This window comes from Sciurus carolinensis, chromosome 9, assembly GCF_902686445.1.
Source record: "Sciurus carolinensis chromosome 9, mSciCar1.2, whole genome shotgun sequence".
Lineage (NCBI taxonomy): Eukaryota > Metazoa > Chordata > Mammalia > Rodentia > Sciuridae > Sciurus > Sciurus carolinensis.
The window spans coordinates 28,276,821-28,295,231 of NC_062221.1; the positions used below are offsets into that span (position 1 = coordinate 28,276,821).

At 44.9% G+C, this 18,411-nt stretch overlaps 1 protein-coding gene across 1 annotated transcript in view; it reads right to left on the reverse strand.

Moving 5' to 3' along the window:
* Bsn (bassoon presynaptic cytomatrix protein) overlaps positions 1-18,411 on the reverse strand; it is a 93,528-nt gene that overhangs the window by 38,528 nt on the left and 36,589 nt on the right. Inside the window, exon 2 of the mRNA XM_047564803.1 lies at positions 4,900-5,293. Within this exon, the coding sequence (XP_047420759.1) occupies positions 4,900-5,293 (394 nt within the window). The remainder of the gene's footprint in view (positions 1-4,899; positions 5,294-18,411) is intronic.

Genomic DNA, 18,411 nt, shown 5'->3' on the forward strand with positions numbered 1-18,411 from the left:
GTGTGGTCTCAGTATAAGACCAAACCTTGGAGGGCTAAGGAAGACTAGAAGTTTTCTTAGAGGGGCTTATAAGTCTTACTAGAAGGGGCTTGGGAACAGATGGACTGCTGGACTGGCAGGTTGGGGATGGGGTGGAAGCTCTGTTGCCTGCCACTGGAGAAAAGCATGATACTCCCAGACACAGGCTGTAGTCCCCCTTCAGGTAGTGCTCCGGGAAGATTCAGCCTACGTGTACAAGCAGGCATAACTTTGCACTGTATTCACTCCTGGGCTAAGCTCTGAGGGCAAGAACAGACTGATCTAAAGGAGTCCCACACTGGAATGTGCTATGGGGGTGGCTCTGAGGCCAACAGAAGTGGACTGTGCTACCCCAGGTCTCTGCTCACATTCTCCTGCAGCTCACTCCCAGCCCACTACCCACTCCACCTCGCCTTCCATCCTCTGCCCAGCTGGCATTTGCCTACGCCTTATCTCCTACTCCCAGCTACCAGAATAGAGCCCTGACAACAGCTACAAGAGCCTACTTCCTGGTGCAGAAAAGAGTGGCTGGCCCAAATGTAATTCTCTGAAGACTGGAGAAGTGGACTAACAGGACTATATTGATAAAGGGCATCAGCAAAGCTACTGAGGCCAGTCCTTGGACTTCTGCTTTTCCTTCAGAGAATTCTGATATTCAGGAATTCAGTACCTGTCCAAATCCCACATTAGGAAGAGAACAGGAAAACTTTTCTTTCTTCTTCCTTATCACTGGGCACTGAATACTAACACCTCTGGCCTCCTGATGTCAGTGCATTGTCAGAGGGAGGGTTTCTTGTGAGTGAGGAAGGATGTGCAGATTCCAAAAGGAAAACTCCCTAGTCTTTTGCTATGGTTTCAAACAGATGAAATTATTTACCTGCCTGAGCTATCAGAACTGGAGAAATCCAGAAAGACAGAGTTTCCACCAAAAAAAGTGTCTGGTCCAGCTCCATTAGCTCCAGACCCGCCTCAGCCCAAGTGACGGTGGGCCATGGATGGGAGAAAACTGGATACTGAGCCATTGATTCTGGGTTGCCAGTTCTTTTGCTCCAGAATGATCCAGAATAAGCTAAGACTTCTAGAACTCAAGTCCCTTTGTCTGTAAATAGGGAGCATGCTCTGAGTTCCTCCCCCAATTTCCATGCAGTCTTTGTGTATGTGTTTTGGGGGGGTACTAGGGATTGAACCCAGGGGCACTCTACCACTGAGATACATTCCCAGTTCTTTTTATTTTTTATTTTGAGATAAGGTCTCACTAAGTTGCCAAGGTTGGCCTGGAACTTAGGATCCTCGTGCCTCAGGCTTCCCAGTTCTTGGATTATAGGTATGCATCACCACACCAGGCTACCATGCAGTCTTAATGTGCTTCATGCTCTTAGAAATCCATCAAAGTACATGGCAGATCTCCTCCTCTCTGCAGAGGCCCCAGAGTCTGCCAGTCTTGGCATGGGCACAATGGTGAGCATCATGTCTATAAGAGTGTAGTAGCCAGTCAACAGCCTTGGAGCTGACAGAAGAAACTTGGACCTACAGGCCAGGAAAATCGTGATTCCAGATTGTCAACACCGCTTTTGGCCAGATGGGGCTGGCTGTTTACTTATAGGTAGTTCTCATCTCCACACTTGGTCTGGTATTTCTGTAGCACCTACTAAAGTAATAAGCTGTCATCTACTTTAGCACCTACTAAAGTAATAAAGTAATGTAGCTTAGTAGGTGCTACAGAAATATCAGACCAAGTAATAACCTGACAGCTGCCATGAGATATAAGAACACTGAGTCATGGTGACCGTTTGCCTGATAGTGCCAAGTTCTTGCCTTGCATTCTACTGACTGGTCCCCATACAGCCATTCACACAATAGTTCTTTAATTTATGTACTTACTTTTTTTCCCCAGTACTGGTGATAGAACCCAGCACTTGGAAGGCAAGTGCTCTACCACTGAGCTACATTCCCAGGTCTCACATAACAGTTCTAGCCCACTCCTGATCTATGCAGCAATTTGAGTCACACATTAGTCAGTGAGTCTCTGCTTGTAAAACATATAAGAAACACTCCATTTTCCATGGTCACATATCCAAAGACCCAAAAGGAGCTTAATTAGTGGTCCCAGAGAAGTTGTAAAACCTTCTGTGTCACTTGTGTGGCCCTCATTCCTCTCTGAAACTGCTAGATCTATCACTCTATACAGTGGGAAGCAATGTATCCTGCTGACATACCCTGGACAAAGGACCCAAGCTGCTAGGCCTCCTCAACTAGGGCTCAGCAATTCCATACTAGCAGTTCTAGGTATACTACCCATGCCAGATAGGGACCCCATGATGCTCTCCTATGGCTAGTGTCTGCGGTGCATGTGTACTGGAGCTGGCAGTTCCCCTACCTTTTCTACTCCAGTTGGGCCCTCCTGGAAAGTAACTAAAAAAAGGAAGTGGATGATATAGTTGAGTGTCCTGGAAAAGGCTGTTCACTCTGACCCCCTGTCATCCAGTCGCACATGACTTCAGAACCAGTCCCTTACACCTGCACAGAAACTCAGATCAGATGGGAGCTCAGTCCAGAGACACCAGGGCAATCCTAGAAAAGTCTTCTTGGCTGACATAACATCAAGTTAGAGGTGTCCAGAATAGATATAGTCTCCTAAGACATATCTAACAGCAGGTATGTGAGCAAAACCTGCAAACTTGTTTTCTCATCACATGGAAACATGACAGAGGAGCTGAGTCTGCTCTTAGCAGATAAAGGGCAACTTCACTGGCTTAAAAATTATACTTTGCCACTCCTAAGGAAAATGTATCAACATAGTTTTCCTTGACAGGAACACCACTGAAAGTCAACTCTGGAAATATGAAGTTTCTGCCTGGAGACCATAACAGAATAGGATATCTACCAGATGTGAACCTGAAGAATGAAGTAAGTCAGTATTTTCTAAACTAGGTGCCATGAAACAGCATCTCCTAACATGCTTTATGAAAATGTCTGGGAAAGGTTGCCAACTTCAGCTCTGTCATGGAGCTCCTAAAAATTCTCTGAGGATGCTAAAGCCCTAAGAAATCTCATAGCAAAGAACAATTTAATTTGTCCAGTCCAGCATTTGTTTGAAGTACTTGGCTGAGAACTGTGAATCTGCAGTAAGTTTGAACCCCCTTTTTTTCCTGGCCCTGAGCCTTGGCTTCCTCCCAGTGCAACAAGGCAGATGGACTCAGTGTCTCCAAGGTCCTCCTACTCAGTTGTTTGTCCAGGCACAGTTAAAGGTTGGCTACCTTCCCACCTCATTGAAGGTGCTGGGTTTGGGGGAGCCTGGAGGCAGAGGCCATGACATAGTGAGGGCTGGGATGCCCACCAGGAAATTTGAGCCACCCTATATGGCTCGCTCTTGAACTCCATCAACCCACCAGGGTCTGTGGTATAAGTGAGCATCTCAGGGTGTCTGTAACACAGAGGGGTAAGACCAGCACAAGGAGGGGTTCCCCACAAGGGCATGGGCCACCTGCCAAGCTTCCGTGTTTCTGTGGGACCATGTGCTTCTGGTTTCTCATTGGTAGGAACACAGAGGTGAGCTTCCTTAGCCTTAATCACACTGTTCTCAATACTGAACAGCACTTACCTAACTGATCAGCACAGGGATGGGTCTGTTTCTAATCACAGATGCAATAATCACGAGCATTCACGCCTCCTCAGGAAGCCTCCACACTCCAGGAGCAACTCCAAATGTACTGAATCATCTCCCCACACTATAGCTCCTTCCTTGGAATCTCACACTTATCTCTTGCAAACCACACATCCCACACCCACAGCACCTCATGGCATATATAGACCCTGACCTGTGAACAATTATTCTCACTCAGTCCCCCTCCCACATGGTCCAAATGGTTCCAGTTGCTGATAATCCCAGAGGCACTCATGCCCATGCCTGCAGTTAGACATTCTCTATCCTGTTCAAGTGCAGAAATTTGCAGGGAAAACTACAGACTTCTATGGGTTACTGCAGAGAAGTAGGAGGAAGTCAGCAAACCTACTCAGTTCATTTCAAAGAGATGGCCCCTGCTCGGTTGATATAATGGAGCACCAAGCCTCCAGATCATGAAAGAGAGCTTCCAAGGACTTTGCAAGACATCCCACATCCCACAGCAATGCAGAGTCCTGAACAAAGCAAGGATAAGGCTGTGGACCTACAGTCCTCCAGGGCAAAAAAAAAAAAAAAAAAAAAAAAAAGTCAAACTCTCAGAAAAGGGTCCTATAGTAAGTAGACTCTTGGTGAGAGGTACGATGACACCCTTTGTGAATGCTTATAGCCCTCCGGTCTTCATTTCCATTCTGGGAATGGGTATTTTGCTCTCCTACCTCAGGCCCCCTGCTAGTTGGAACTGAAGTCCAGAGGAGGAGCTTCCCAGAGCCCAGCTGGAAGGCAGTTTCCTGACTCCCTTAAAATCTGGCTCCCCATGCCAGCATCCACCTCCAGGCCTGCTGTCAAGGAGAAAAACAGGCCCAGGGCCAGGGCTATTGCCTCCCTTTGGGTTCTCCAGCTGCTCATGGCCTTTTCCAAATGAGCAACCATTGGGGAAAGTTGCCCATAAGACTATCTTTGGCCCTTTCCAAGGGCATTTTTGCAGACTGAACTTGGACCAGGTAAAAAAGCATCTTTTACTCTAGGACTGTGCTCACACTTTCAGGGTATAGGGATCCCTCATGAGATACAGGACCAGGTTTTGTTCTCTACTGCTATATCTTAGAGCCAGGACCACCCCTTGCCAATCAGGACACATATGCTGATACCGAGGGAAATAACCAGGAAAAGAGAGTGTCAGTGAAAGAGGGGATAGAAACCAGGAAAGGCATCATAATGAGGTGGTGGGTAGGTGGAGAGCCGGCGCAGAGGGTGGTTACCTGGGTGAGATGAGGGTTAGGATTGAACCCACACTGGTTGCAGACCTTGTTGTGACACTGGGTGCAGGTGTTGAAGTTTGGCTGACTGGGGGTCGATGTGAGGTCCGAAGTCTTGCATATGGGGCACAAGGTGCTGCTAGGAAGGGGGGCGATCTGGGGAACGGAGTAGGGTGATGTGGGGGTGCTGCCTCTGTCCGGTGACACCGAGGGGGACCGCCCTGATCTCTGCGTCCTGCTGTCTACCTGCAGCGTCCTGCGGGGACCATCAGCCTCCTGTGCCTTTGTCTCCTGGAGGCTCTCATGCCCAGGAGTAGTAGCAGAAGCTTGCTTTGGGGTTGGGGAAGCTGCTCTCTGGCTACCCAGGGGCTCCTTGGGGTCCAGTCTCCGGGAAACACTGAAATGACATTGAAAATGACTGTTAGAGACAAACCTTAGAGAAGCAACCTGCAGAGGCATCTACCAAATTAGACCTATCTCCACCCTCCTTCTGCCCAGTGGTATAGTCATAGCCACCATTTGCTATACTCTGTACTGAGACTTGACAAGCATCTCTCATTTGAACCCTCAGCACCAGGCCACATGGCAGAATCATGAGTGCCCCATTTTACCTCCTGATAAAAAGCAGATTCTGATTCAGTAAGTCTAGGGTAAGATCTGCATCTTTAAGATGATCCAAGGTGATGCTAATACTTTGGTCTGTCTGTTCTCAAAGGAGTTTTGCTTCTGATAGACCTCCAATAAGCCTGATGCCAGACCAAGTCTATCAAAATGGGATGAAGTAGTTTTTCACTGGTGCAAGGCTGGGAGGGGTTTGAGGTTCAGCCCTTGAGAAACCACTGAAGAAGTCTCAATAACCATGTCTATTTCCTTTTGTGTGTGTGTGTGTGTGTGTGTGTGTGTGTGTGTGTGTGGTGGGTGCTGGGGATTAGAACCCAGGGCCTTGTGCATGCGAGGCAAGCACTTTACCAACTGAGCTATATCCCCAGCCCAAACATGTCTCTTTCAACTTGGCTTAGCTGCAGAGAAGGAAGCATAGTTGGGTAGTTTCATGAGGAACTCCTAAATTCCTTCTTCTTTGACCCAACTTAAATTCATTTCTGCCAATTTTCCTCTTTTCCAATTTGAAAGAGACTGAACACAAGTCAAAGGCAATACTTTCTGTTGTTTCCCAGAACTTCCATAACACATTTTTCTGTATTCATTTGGGCAGCTGCTGGCAGCCAGGAGCCAGGGCAGGCTTTCTTAGAGCTCCTCAAGAGTGTGGCTGCCTATGGAGGAGCTTGCCCTTTTTGCCCCAGTGGCCCCAATTCCTGAGAAGTCTGGCAGAGGAGATTCAGAAAGTGAAGGTCATCTGCTTGCCAAAAAGATTCAGAAGCTAACCAGTAGGACATCCTATGTCAAGCCATTTCAAAGGGGAGATGAGAATCCCACATGGGGAGGCCCACCCCAAGATGATCTGAAGTCCTTCTTCCCTTTTGAGAAACAAGAACTGGAGAAATATATCCTCAGTCTGATACAGACTCTTTTGGAAAAAAGAAACACTATTAAGTGTCCATTGAAAATTCCTTTCATCAACCACCAAGAGCATTCCTGATAAGATATTCAGAGTTTGAGCCTAATCCCTCTGGGCCATCTTTTGCCACCAGTTAGGAAACCTGGAATAGTGGTGACCATAGCATCTCTGGCCCACACTCAGAACCTGGGATCTTCTGGGGCCTTTCAGTAGACTAATTTCTAGGTATCCAAAAGAAATGTTTCCCATGTGCTTAAATTAATAGTTTCTTTCTTTACTTCCTTCCTTCCTTCCTTTCTTTTCTTTCTTTTTGTTTTTGTACTGGGAATTGAACCCGGGGCACTTACCACTGAGTCATACCCCTGCCCCTTTTAAAAAATTTTTTGTTTTAGTTGTAGGTGGATACAATATCTTTATTTTATTTTTATATGGTGCTAAGGATCAAATCCAGGGCCTCAAGCATGCTAGGCAAGCACTCTACCACTGAGCCACAATCCCAGCCCACTCCCAGCCCTTTTTATTTTTTATTTTGAAACAGGTCTCACTAAATTGCTTAGGGCTTGCTAAATTGCTGAGGCTGGCTTTGAACTTGTGATCCTTCTGTCTAAGCCTCTTGAGTTGCTGGGATTACAAGTGTGTGCCATTGTGCCCTGCCACAGTTTCATTTTTATACTTAAATTGTTTGTGGCTGGAATTTAAAAGCAGTCTTTGAAGGCTAAGCAGAAGCTACTAGCAGCCCTTTATAACATGTTACAGGGCTGTGGCCCTCTCTCCAGATTATTCAAGGCCTTCTGAAAAATTTAGCAATTGCTACTGTATTTGTGTTGCTTGGTAAGTGACAGGCAATCTTCTGTGTACATGGTGACTTTTTAATTCAATGCTGTATCACAATATAGTCTTCCTGGAGCTGTTTTATCCAGATTCAGTTCTTGGCATAAACTCAATTTGTATATTCTGAATGGATGGACTCTAGATACATCATGGCTCAGAACAGTAATACATGACCCAAAATGCTCTGGAGCTGAGGAAACATGGCAAGTTCCTGGCATGGCACTCATCGCCTCTCTGGAACTGACATCATGTGGGAGAGAACTGTAGGAACAATAGTAGGATCCTCCTAAGCTGCTGGCTACAAGCGTGTCCTACCACAGAAAATTCTTTGCTGACAATAACGGTGGTGATGCTGAGCCCTCACTGTTGGCACTAGCCACTCTTCACATACTAATGCCTTTAAGTCTCAAAGCAAATTCATGGTGTGGAATCCATTTTACCCTTTTTACAGAAAAGGAAATTGCTACACATATAAATTATGTAACCTGCAAATCAATGATAACTCACAAGTATCAGGGCTGGCAATCCAATATTTAAGTCTTCAGTTCATGTCCTTAACCACTGTCCCACATTACCTCTAGGGAAGCACAGTATAGCTTTAGAGGGGTGAGAAGCCCTGTAACTTGGTATTTAATTTTTTTTTTGTCAGTACTGGGGATTTGAACACAGGGCCTTGTGCTTGCAAGGCAAGCACTCAACCAACTGAGCTATATCCCCAGCCCTGGATTCTTTTTTCTTTTCTTAAAGAGCTATTTTAATAGAAGCTCCCAAGGAAGAGAACCAGGACTGTGCTTGCACTGAGGATACTCAATTTATCAAAATGAACAAAAAGATGTGTGAACAGTATAGTGAGCTCATGAAGTGGGACTGAGATAGGGCAGTGAATCATTCAGTTATGACCATTTCATCTGAAACTTGCTCAGCAACTGAGACTTGCAGAAAAAATGACTCCAGTAACAAGTATTAATAAATTAATTCATTCAGACCTTCAATCATTCACAAACATTTACTGATACTTGGTTTAGTTCCAGGTATTGATGTTATAAAGGTTTCATATCTCTTACAATAGGAGTTGGATCCCCAGGTGTTCATCATTATTGTTATTCTTTAAGCTGTATACATATTTTACAAATGTTCTTATATTCTTGGTAAACACCAATTCCATATCTAATTAAAATAAAAATTTAGAACAGATAGAGATCAAATCCTCTGGGAGCCTCCAGTCTAGATTAAAAGCACATGTGCAAACAAATCACTGCAAAACACATTGCTGCATGTTCTGAGGGAAGGCAGAAGCTTCAGACAGCTTCTAGGATGAGGAGACATCTAAACTAGGTCTCAAATGGTGGGTTGTTCTTCCTGAGGTGAAAGGGTAAGTTAGGTAGAGGGAAAAGCATAGGAAAAGTCCCAGAGTCATGTTAGAGCATGCTTAGTCTGGATGGCTGTGCATGGCAGTTGTGGCAGATATAAATCACTGCTAGAACAGTTCCCAGCAATAATGTGTGTTGAACTACCTGAATGAACTGAGAAGCTCAAAGCTAAAATGGAAAGGGCCAAGACAGCTGGGTCTCTAAGTCTTCCAAACAGGGGAGTGTTTGGGCTCTATGCCAAGGAGAAGATGATGGAGGAGGGAGGGAATTGTGAGAGAAATAAGGCAAAATAGTTCAGAAGACAGTCCACAAGACGAGAGGAAGGGAGGGTACAGCAAGGGTATTCTGGCTTGAGCTCCAGGGAAGAGTGTTTCTTTTCATTGAATGGGGAACCCAGGGAGAGAAGGCAATTGGTGAATGGGGGGTATAATAGCAAAATCATGAGTTTGGGTTTGGTAGTGTTGAAATGGAGATGGCAGCAAGAGAAATAGGAAGGGGTCACAGCGTGGGTTCAATTCAGACCAGTCTGAATTGAATTTGTATGTGAGAGAATTAAGGGTCCAGATCACAGGTAATTTAAGGAATATAGATCACCCACAGAGCAGTAGCCCAGGAAAACCTGTTGGGAGCTCCAACATTTATGGGAATAGAGGAGATACCAGGAACAGTGCAGTCAGGGAAAGGAGGTCAAAAGAAAATGACCTGAGGGGGAGCATCCAATGATGCCAAGAGTCTATACACTTATGAGGGCCACAACATCATAAATGCCTAAGCTCTGTCCTAATCCAGTACATCTGGGGAGGAGATTCCTCTCTTGCTGTACAAAGGGTCCACCATGGTGGATCTTGGGGGGTCATGACTGGGCACAAACCCCAAGTGAGCCAGGGTGGTAGGAATAGCATGAAGAGGGACGAGGTAAGCCCAATAGGAGTCCCTCCTTAAGGGGCACACATAAAAGTCTCCACCATAATATGGCTGCTGAGCAGGAGAAAGGAAGGAGCAAGGAAAAGGAGAGGGAGGTGTCCATAGGCAGGACCCAGACTCATCCTAGTCTGGTGGTCATGGATTTAGCAGTGAGGCCCCTTTAGGCCAATGTTCCTTCTAGGAGCTTCAGGGAATGCTGTTACTTGGGGAGGGCTGAGATAAAGATGGTATACAAAGATGTGGATGTTCTAGACACCAATTAAGGGCAGGGATGTGGCTACTTGGTTCACTGAGGGAAGCAGCTTGAATCTGCTATGGCAGCTGTCCTCAGGGCCTGTTAGGGCTGAAGTAGACTATAAGGAAAAGCAGAGAAGTGTGGAGCTGGGGGTGGGGAAGGGGGTGGCGGGGGATGGTCCAGGAGGAAACCATACTGAGCTCCTCACAACAACATTCTAGAGGACAGTGGCCCCTACCATTGCAGCTGAACATTTAAAAGATAAATGATTCACATTAATGAGCTATCTTTGTTTACCAGGAGAAGGATAATGAACTGTTTCTCTAAGTCAGAGCAGCTGGAAGAACCCTACAGCTTCAAACAAGGTTTTGATAAATTCATGACTGACCTTTATGTAATGGGCAATTATGACTGGGCAGATGCTGTGGGAGGACTCTCTCCTTTGGGGTTATCCCCTGTGGTCCCTACACATTCAAGAAGAGAAACAGAAGTTGTGGAAAAGTGGGTACCAGAGCCCAGTTCCTGTATTCTGAAGTTCCTCTCTTGGGAATGGATGTGAGAATTCAGAAAGTTTGGCTTTCATGCAAAAAAAATATTTCTTTACCCAGCCTTCAAGCCAGAGGCCTCTTGCCTCTTTGATGGTGTGCCCCTGTTAATAAAACATGTTTGTGTATCCCCAATATATGAATATTTATCTACCAATTGCATGCATTTCGATTACTGATAAAACACCTCCCCAAATAGAAAAAGTTTTAAAGGATGAGCTAGAAAATAAACATAAAAATGAGTTTTCACTTTCTCTACCTTGTTCCCTCTCCCCCCACCCTCTGCCACACATGTCCTAGTTTGGAGGCCACCACTGAGGAACTTCTTAAATTCCCAATCCCTGATCTTTTAAAGTCTTTAAAGTCTTTGTTGGTTGCCCAGATCAGATTCTCTCCTGTCCCCAGCCCTCTCCATGGACAGTATACTTAGGTCAGTGACAGGGAGGCCCCAGACCATCAAGGGTTGGCTTCACTATGTTTCCTGACTGCCTGGGGACAAAAAGAATCTGTTCCATTAAAGGTAACAGCACAATGTCTCCACAACGCTCAGGATCAGGAAGCTGTGATTGGACATGAAGCTGGCAGCATGGGCTCAGTGCCTGTGGCATAATATCTTGAAGTAGGGGATGACATGCAGGCTGGGGAGGGAAGACAACATACCTAGGATTCCTGGGCAGGGTAGGGGGAATATTACAAGAGGAGATCCCTAACAAGCTAACAAGCTTTCTTTCCTAACTTCCAAGTTCCTTGAATCTGCAGCCCTACTCTGAGGGTAAGTTTCTGAGACCCAAAAGACCCCAGAGAAACCCAGAGAGCTAGCTCCTTCTTAGTACAGGTGAGGATAAAGCACAATGCTGGTCTGGTGACAGCTCCCTCAGCAGGTGTATACGGATGTATTTGGGCATATAAGCACTCACACTCCTGAACTGACAAACCCACATGAAAGAACATTAGTGTTATACAGGTACCTGCTACTTTCACTCATCCTTTCCACTCTGAAGCATCCGGCAGAACCCTTCTGTTGCCAAACAAGCCTCAACGGGTTGCAGGCCAGTATATTTGGGCCAGTGAGAATATAGTTAAGGCACAGTGATATCTGGCTGCTATGCTACTGCTGAGGGAGAGTTCAAAATAGAACTGCATTTGGGTCAGCAAGGAACAATGTGGCAGGGGGCTCAATAGGAACAAGAGTTGTTGCCACCAAACAGAGGCCAGAGGAAGCTTCCAGCTATAACTGGAACAAGGGCAAGCCTTGGGAACCTCATTCCATAGCCTTGAGACCTGAGTGGGTCTGTTAGGTTGAGAACATCACTCAGGATAATCTGGTTTGCCTTTGGTTTCCTTCAGGACCAGCCAGTCTCCAGAATCCAGAGCAAGAATGGGAAACTTGCCACTAACTCCAATTAATTGGTAGTAACACCCTGAAGGACTGGGTTTGGGAAGGATCAGTGGGAAAGATAATTGCCTTCAATTAAGCCCAAAGACCATGGACTTGTCATTGTGATGTAGAACAAAACCAAACCTTTAGGTCTACCTCAAGTGATATCCAGCTTATTGGAATATCTCACTCAGAATAGGGCCGGGCTCGTCCCCCACTAGAGACCCAGACTATACAGTGGTGGTTTCATGTAGTGTTTACCTTTGCCCTTTCCTCAATCCTCAATTTTCACCTACATCCTGTGGCTTTCCTAGAGTCATAAAAGCTGGATATGGACATAAGAAAGCTGAAGCATCAGCTTCAGCAGCTCAGTATAACTTTAAAGATTGAACTTGTTCCACAGTGCCTGTGACAGGCATTGTATACAAGATGGCTTACCTAGAGGTGAATAAGTGTGTATACAATCCTCTTAGCCTAAGGACTTTGTTGTGGGGTTACCATTTATGTCTTATGGAGGTTATATCTAGAAGTCTTTTTTATTCATTCATTCATTTAGAAAGAACTCGTAGGAACCATACGATTTGAGTACTTGAATGTCTGACCATGTCTTTGTGAGACTTTTAAATTTAAACGGTTTGAATATAAACTTATGAGTCCATACTCTTTCCCTGAGAACTCTGCAAATATAACCACTCTTTTTTTTTTTTTTTTTTTTTCTATCACTGGTTATTCTAGTGGAGAGCAGTCAGCCTGATTTTTCTCCCTTTATAGATATATTAACTTTTTCCCTCTGGATACAGTAGAACTCTTACTTTTTGAAGTTTGGTAATTTCCAAACTTATGTAGATTTTCTTATGTTTTGGTTCAAATAACTGGGAATTAAAGGCAGATAGATTCACAGCCCCCACCACCTTTTTGATATAGGGTCTTGCCAAGTTGCCCAGACAGAATTGAATTTGTGATTCTCCTGCCTCAGTCTCCTAAGTAGCTGAGATTACAGGCATGTACCATCATGCCTGGCACACCAAGATATGTTTTTGCATTGAGTATTCTATTTTCCCTGAAATTCACTATGTCCTTTCAAACTAGACTTATGTGTTCTTTTATTTCAGTAGGGTAGTAGGGGCACCTCTATTATATCTTTGAATCTTTCTGTGTTCTACTTGTTTTATTCTCTTCTCCAGGGATACCAATTATATGTATTTGAATTTCCTTTGTCTTTCCATTGTCCTGACTGCAGGCAACCCATGATTTCCCCCCACCTCCAATCTGCCAAACTCTGCTCAGTTCTTTAGGCAACTCCACATCCCCAGTTACTCTTTGGCATCACAGAGTTCAGAGATGCTCTCTAAGATTCACTAGGTATGTTTGCTTTGCTAACTAGTCCAAGAAGGGGTTATTATTTTGGCCTCTGAACCCTGAGCTCTTTGCCATGGTTCCATGGAGTCAAGTTTCCCTGCCTAGGAACCTCCTTCATCTCATACTGATTTTCCTGTACTTGGAAACCATTCTTTGTTTATTGTATTTCAGTTTAAGGGTGTGTTAGTTTTGTTGAAGGTAGAGTTCTTTTTTCTGTTTCTTGTTGTTCTTGTAGTTTTTGGTTAGTTCAGTAAAGAGACTTGACAAAGAGATGCTTTTATTTAATCATATTTAACCAGAAGACATTTAATGACCCAAAACAAATAATTTTTTTTTTTTTGCTTCCATCTGTGCAAGTTCTGAATTGTCTAAAGCATGGGCCAATTTACAAGATCTTAACATTAGGGGGAAAACATACACATTCACAAACATTTTTTTTTTCAGGCGGTACCCAAACCTCTTGAAGTTCATGGTGGCCGAGCACCTTTAATGGCTGATGTGGCCCTCAATCAATTGGCTCCTACCTATCACACATGCCTTGTCTCTCTCTCTTTTTCTTAGTTGTAGATGGACACAATGGCTTGATTTTATTTGTTTATGTGGTGCTGAGGATCGAACCCAGTGCCTCAGGCATGTAAGGCAAGCCCTCTACCACTGAGCTACAACCCCACTCCCCTGCCTTGTCTCTTGATTTTCACCCACATACCCTCTGTATGCAAGTCCTGCCTGAGACTTGAGAGCTCACTGACAAGCCAGGTGCTTTCCTGCATCCATGCCCATAGGTTCTCCAAAAGGCTAGCTGAATGCCTTCACAGAGCCTTATGAACATGATCTCTGAGGTGGAGCCTCCCTATGTTCTTCTCTATGCATTGGGGCCAATGCTGCCTTCCCCCACCATTGAGAACCCTATGGGGGTCAGGTTTCCTAGAACTAAATGTGATTGCAGTCCCCATTTGCTAATTGAAAGCAGAAGTTTCACAGCCTGTTTTAATTAACTGATGAAAAATAATTTGTAGTTAGGCAAGATTTATAGGAAATGACCCTTCTAAAGCTTCTTTTAGGTGAGTTAGTCATAGTTATACCATTCATCATTTACAAGGGTCTGGGTTCAACCAATTATTTACAAATTCCCAAGGGAAATGAGACAAAAATTGAGTTTTACTACAATGCATAAAAGAGGTGATTTCTTTAGCTAGACCTCAGTAGAAGGTGCTATAGCTTTGCAATCAGTGCTCTAATACCTTTTTCCTCACTTATTCATCAGACTTGAGTAACAGCTCATTAGCAGGAGATTCTTGGGGGAGCCAGGATAGGTCGAGACTCATGCTTGGGGTCAAAAGAGCAAGAAAGAAGAGAAGATAGGTAGGTATCCAGGCCAGAAAGTCACCATCCAGAGCCGAGACCCAGATCAGCAATTCCTTGAAGGGTTCTTGCCATCACTTCCTAGGTTTTCCAGATGGTTTTGACCTGGGACACCGGAAGAAATGAGGACTCCAACCTTAGGGACCATTTATTTTTAGGCATCATTAAGACTGAACCCAGGATGCTGACATTTGGGCAAATTATAGTGCATCCCTGCACCAATATCTGTAGAATGCACAGTATTTGAGTCTTGAGGAGCTTCCTGACCTGTCCAATTTGGAGTGACTGGGACACACTTCAAGAGTGCCTCCAGGTCAACCAGATATTTCTACAGACTCTCCTAATAGGCTCAGCTTTCTAAAAGGACACCTGGGTTATTCTTGGCCACTTTTTCACAGCCTTCTTAGGAGCCTTAGTCCTCTGCTTACATTTCCTGGTCCTGTCTTCTGGGAGTGTCATGGTTCCCAAATGTGGTCACTTCCTACACGTGGAGTTCTAATCCGACCCAAACCACTGGGTCTCTACTCTTCTCCCAGTTCCAAGCTTGAGGACATCTGTATCGGGAGCTCACAAGGTCACAACTTTAAGCTTGGTAGTGTCCCAGTTTCCTGACCCAGGGTGTGTGTGTGTGTGTGTGTGTGTGTGTGTGTGTGTGTATGTGTGTAAGCTCCTAAAACTAGAGAGCTCTAACCAGGAGTCAAAAGTAATTGCATAAAGCTGAGCCAGCTTTCCTTAGATTCTAACTACTGCAACTTCTACTACTACAGTCCTTTATCAGGGGGACAGTGCTGTGTGTGTCAGCTCTCTTCGAAATTCTGCTGTAAAAATGAAGTCAAGATAAGTCGGAGAAAACTGAAAGCCTTTGTGATTATAGATATAACAGGTGACAATCCCCCAACCCCTGACTCCATGAGGACAGAAGTCAGGATTCTGGCCCAGAAACCTCACAAGTTTCTGTCCAGTCTTCAGACCCAGTGTTGAGGAGACACTCAGCACTCTGCCTGCCTGTGAGGATGTCCAAAACACATCCTCAGCCACCATAGATGGTTAAGAGCCCACTTTATACCCAGCCACACTCTAGTTATAAGAAGGGAGACAGGCCAGTAGCACAGTTAGCAAGATAACCTAGTTATCTATATCACTAAACATGAATGGGCTGAATACCTACTGTGCTCTGGGTACTGGGCTAGACCTATAAATACACCAGTATATGAGGCATCCCAGAACCTGCTGTTTGAGACTTCCAGAAAAATCCTACCTGTCCTGATTCCTCTTGATTTCCTCTTCCCATTACCATAGGGAATAAAAAGAAACCAAAAACCATGTCTATCAAATTTTTTTTTTTTTATCCAGCCAGGCATGCTGTAATCCCTGCTACTTCAGAGACTAAGCAGGAGGATCACAATTTTGAGACCAGCCTGAGTAACTTAGTAGAACCCTGTCTTAAAAAATAAAGGGTTGGGGAAGTAGCTCAATGGTAGAGTGCCCCTGGGTTCAATCCTCAGTGCCAGAAAAACAAACAAACAAACAAACAAATTAAAACTCTTTATCCAGAAATCAAGGCTTCTTCCTTTAAAATTTTTTCTCATTTTTTGTACTTGGGACTGAATCCAGGAGCACTTTACCACTGAGTCATATCCCGAGTCCTTTTTAAATATTTTATTTAGAGACAGGGTCTCACTTGAGTTGCTTAGTGGCTCTCTAAGTTGCTGAGGCTGGCTTTGAACTCATGACCCTCCTGCCTCAGCCTCCTTAGCTGCTGTTTTAAAAATTTAAACTACAGAAACAAAGAAAAACTTACCTGTGACTCAAAAATGGTAAATTAAATTGTGATTGGGGATCATCTCTGGTCCTTAATTTTTACTCTGAATAAAACAGAAAGAGTCAGAACTTACTCACCACCACTCATCCCTGGACTCACCCTGTGGGCACCTAGCTCTGGGCACTGTGCTAGCTCTTGGATAGGGATGTTCCAATGGCTGAAGAACCCCATGCTGGACAAAGGACCCGTAGAACTGATCTAGAGTCCAGCAGTGCCAGGCACAACAAATGACAGCAGAACAAAACCTTTAGAACACTACCTTCATCTTATAATTGCAAATCTATTGGAATCTAAAGGATTCAAACAAGTGATCTCACATAAGAAACTCCATCTATCACATACAAAATATTGGGAATTTGAATGTGCACATGTATGTGTGTGTGGTAGAGGGAGAGATAGTGATCCTCCCAGGAGAGATGAATGAGGGCTAGCAAGGCCAGAGCAAACCTTGGTGGAAGACAAGGGAATAGGAACCATTTCAAAGAATAATGAACTGTCTGGTTTTGCTCCACAGTCATCACTGAGTCCTCAGAATCTGGCACAGGGCCCATCCAGAGCAGAGCTAAGTAAAAATTTGTGAGCCAACTGACTGAGGTTGTCAGGGAATCAGGTTCTCTGTCATAGTAGTGGCCAACACACTGGGCATAGGAGAGAGGACCCACTGCAATAATCCTGTGGCCTGCCAGACATCGTGGGTCACTGACAGACAAGTTTCAGGGAGATGAACTCTGAAGTGTGGGTTCAGGGAAGACCCTGCTCAGAAAGCATGCTTTTAAAAGGCCTGGCTTTCCTGTGGCAGCAGCCACAACCCCAGTCACACATGGCGAAGATTTTTACAGGCCACATTGAGCTAGGTGCTCACTCTTCCCACCAAGGAAATGCAAGGCTGATGTCCTTCCACAGCACTTCTAGGGTTGTCACCCCACCCTGGTGTGCTTACCTGCACCTTTCAAAGCTCCTCTTGTCTTGTTTTCACTTCCTGAACTGCCTGCAGACAGGAATTCCTGAGGTTCTCACCTGGCTCCACATCTATCAGCTCATGCTCTATCTTCTGTTTGCAAGATCCTTTTCTTAAAACCCTGTTTAACACTCAAACCCTGGCTCAAGCATCTCGCCCTCTATGAGCCTTTACCATGTTCCCCATTGCCCAGACATCTGCTGTACTTTCTTGCAGACTCCTCATGGCCTCATGCAGGGAGGGCCCTTCCTGTATTGGAGGGCCCTTCTCTGGCCTTACTCTCTCCTATCACTCGCACATAGTGATGCCAAAGACCCAGACAGGGCTGGTGCTAAGGAAGTGTTGACCTCCTACATGGAATTCTTTATAAGGTTGTGATAGACAATATAAATGATTTTTTTAAAAAGCCAGCCATCGCAAGATGGTAAATAAAATTTATAATTCCAACAGGAAAAATATCCTGTATCCTAAATAATACCCACTACCAACATCAAAGGACATTTAAAAAGAAAAGCCAACCACCACATTTCTAGCCTGCAGCATTACTGTGTTGGTTGTTCCACATGCCTGTCAGCTTAATTGCAGAGAAATGTACATGAATGGTGGCTCATTTTCCTTTTTTGTCAACTATGCAGTCTTTCCTCTGTGGTCTTCTTACTTTTCATTTCTGAGGGATCCAACTCAGATGGAGAAATCTAATATCTATCTGTGGTACTTGGGCTGCAGTTCTTCCTTCTCCCTCAGACCAAGAGAGCCAAGAAGGTGCTGGGTTTCATTTCTAGATCCCTCTTGTGGACAGTTCCCTAATGGCTCCTCAGAGATTGCCCAATGAGAGGCTTGCTGTAGATGTTCCCCATCTCTCCCTACCCAATCTTCCTACTCCGCTCCTGCCTAAGAGGTGGATTCTCATCCCTTCACCACATACACTAATGCTCAGCCTGATATGCAGTAACTAAGGCCCTCTAGGCCTGGCCTAAGGTCAAAACCTCACATCCAGGGCTGGGGTTATGGCTCAGTGGTAGCATGCTTGCCTGGCACTCTAGAAGCCCTGGGATCGATCCTCAGCACCACGTAAAAAAATAAAATAAAATAAAGGTATTGTGTCTGCCTATAACTAAAAAGTATATTAAAAAAAAAAAAAAAAACCTCACATCCAAGTATCCATCAATCCTCTTCCAGAGGCTGGACCCACCCCTGACCAGGAGAGATCCTCCC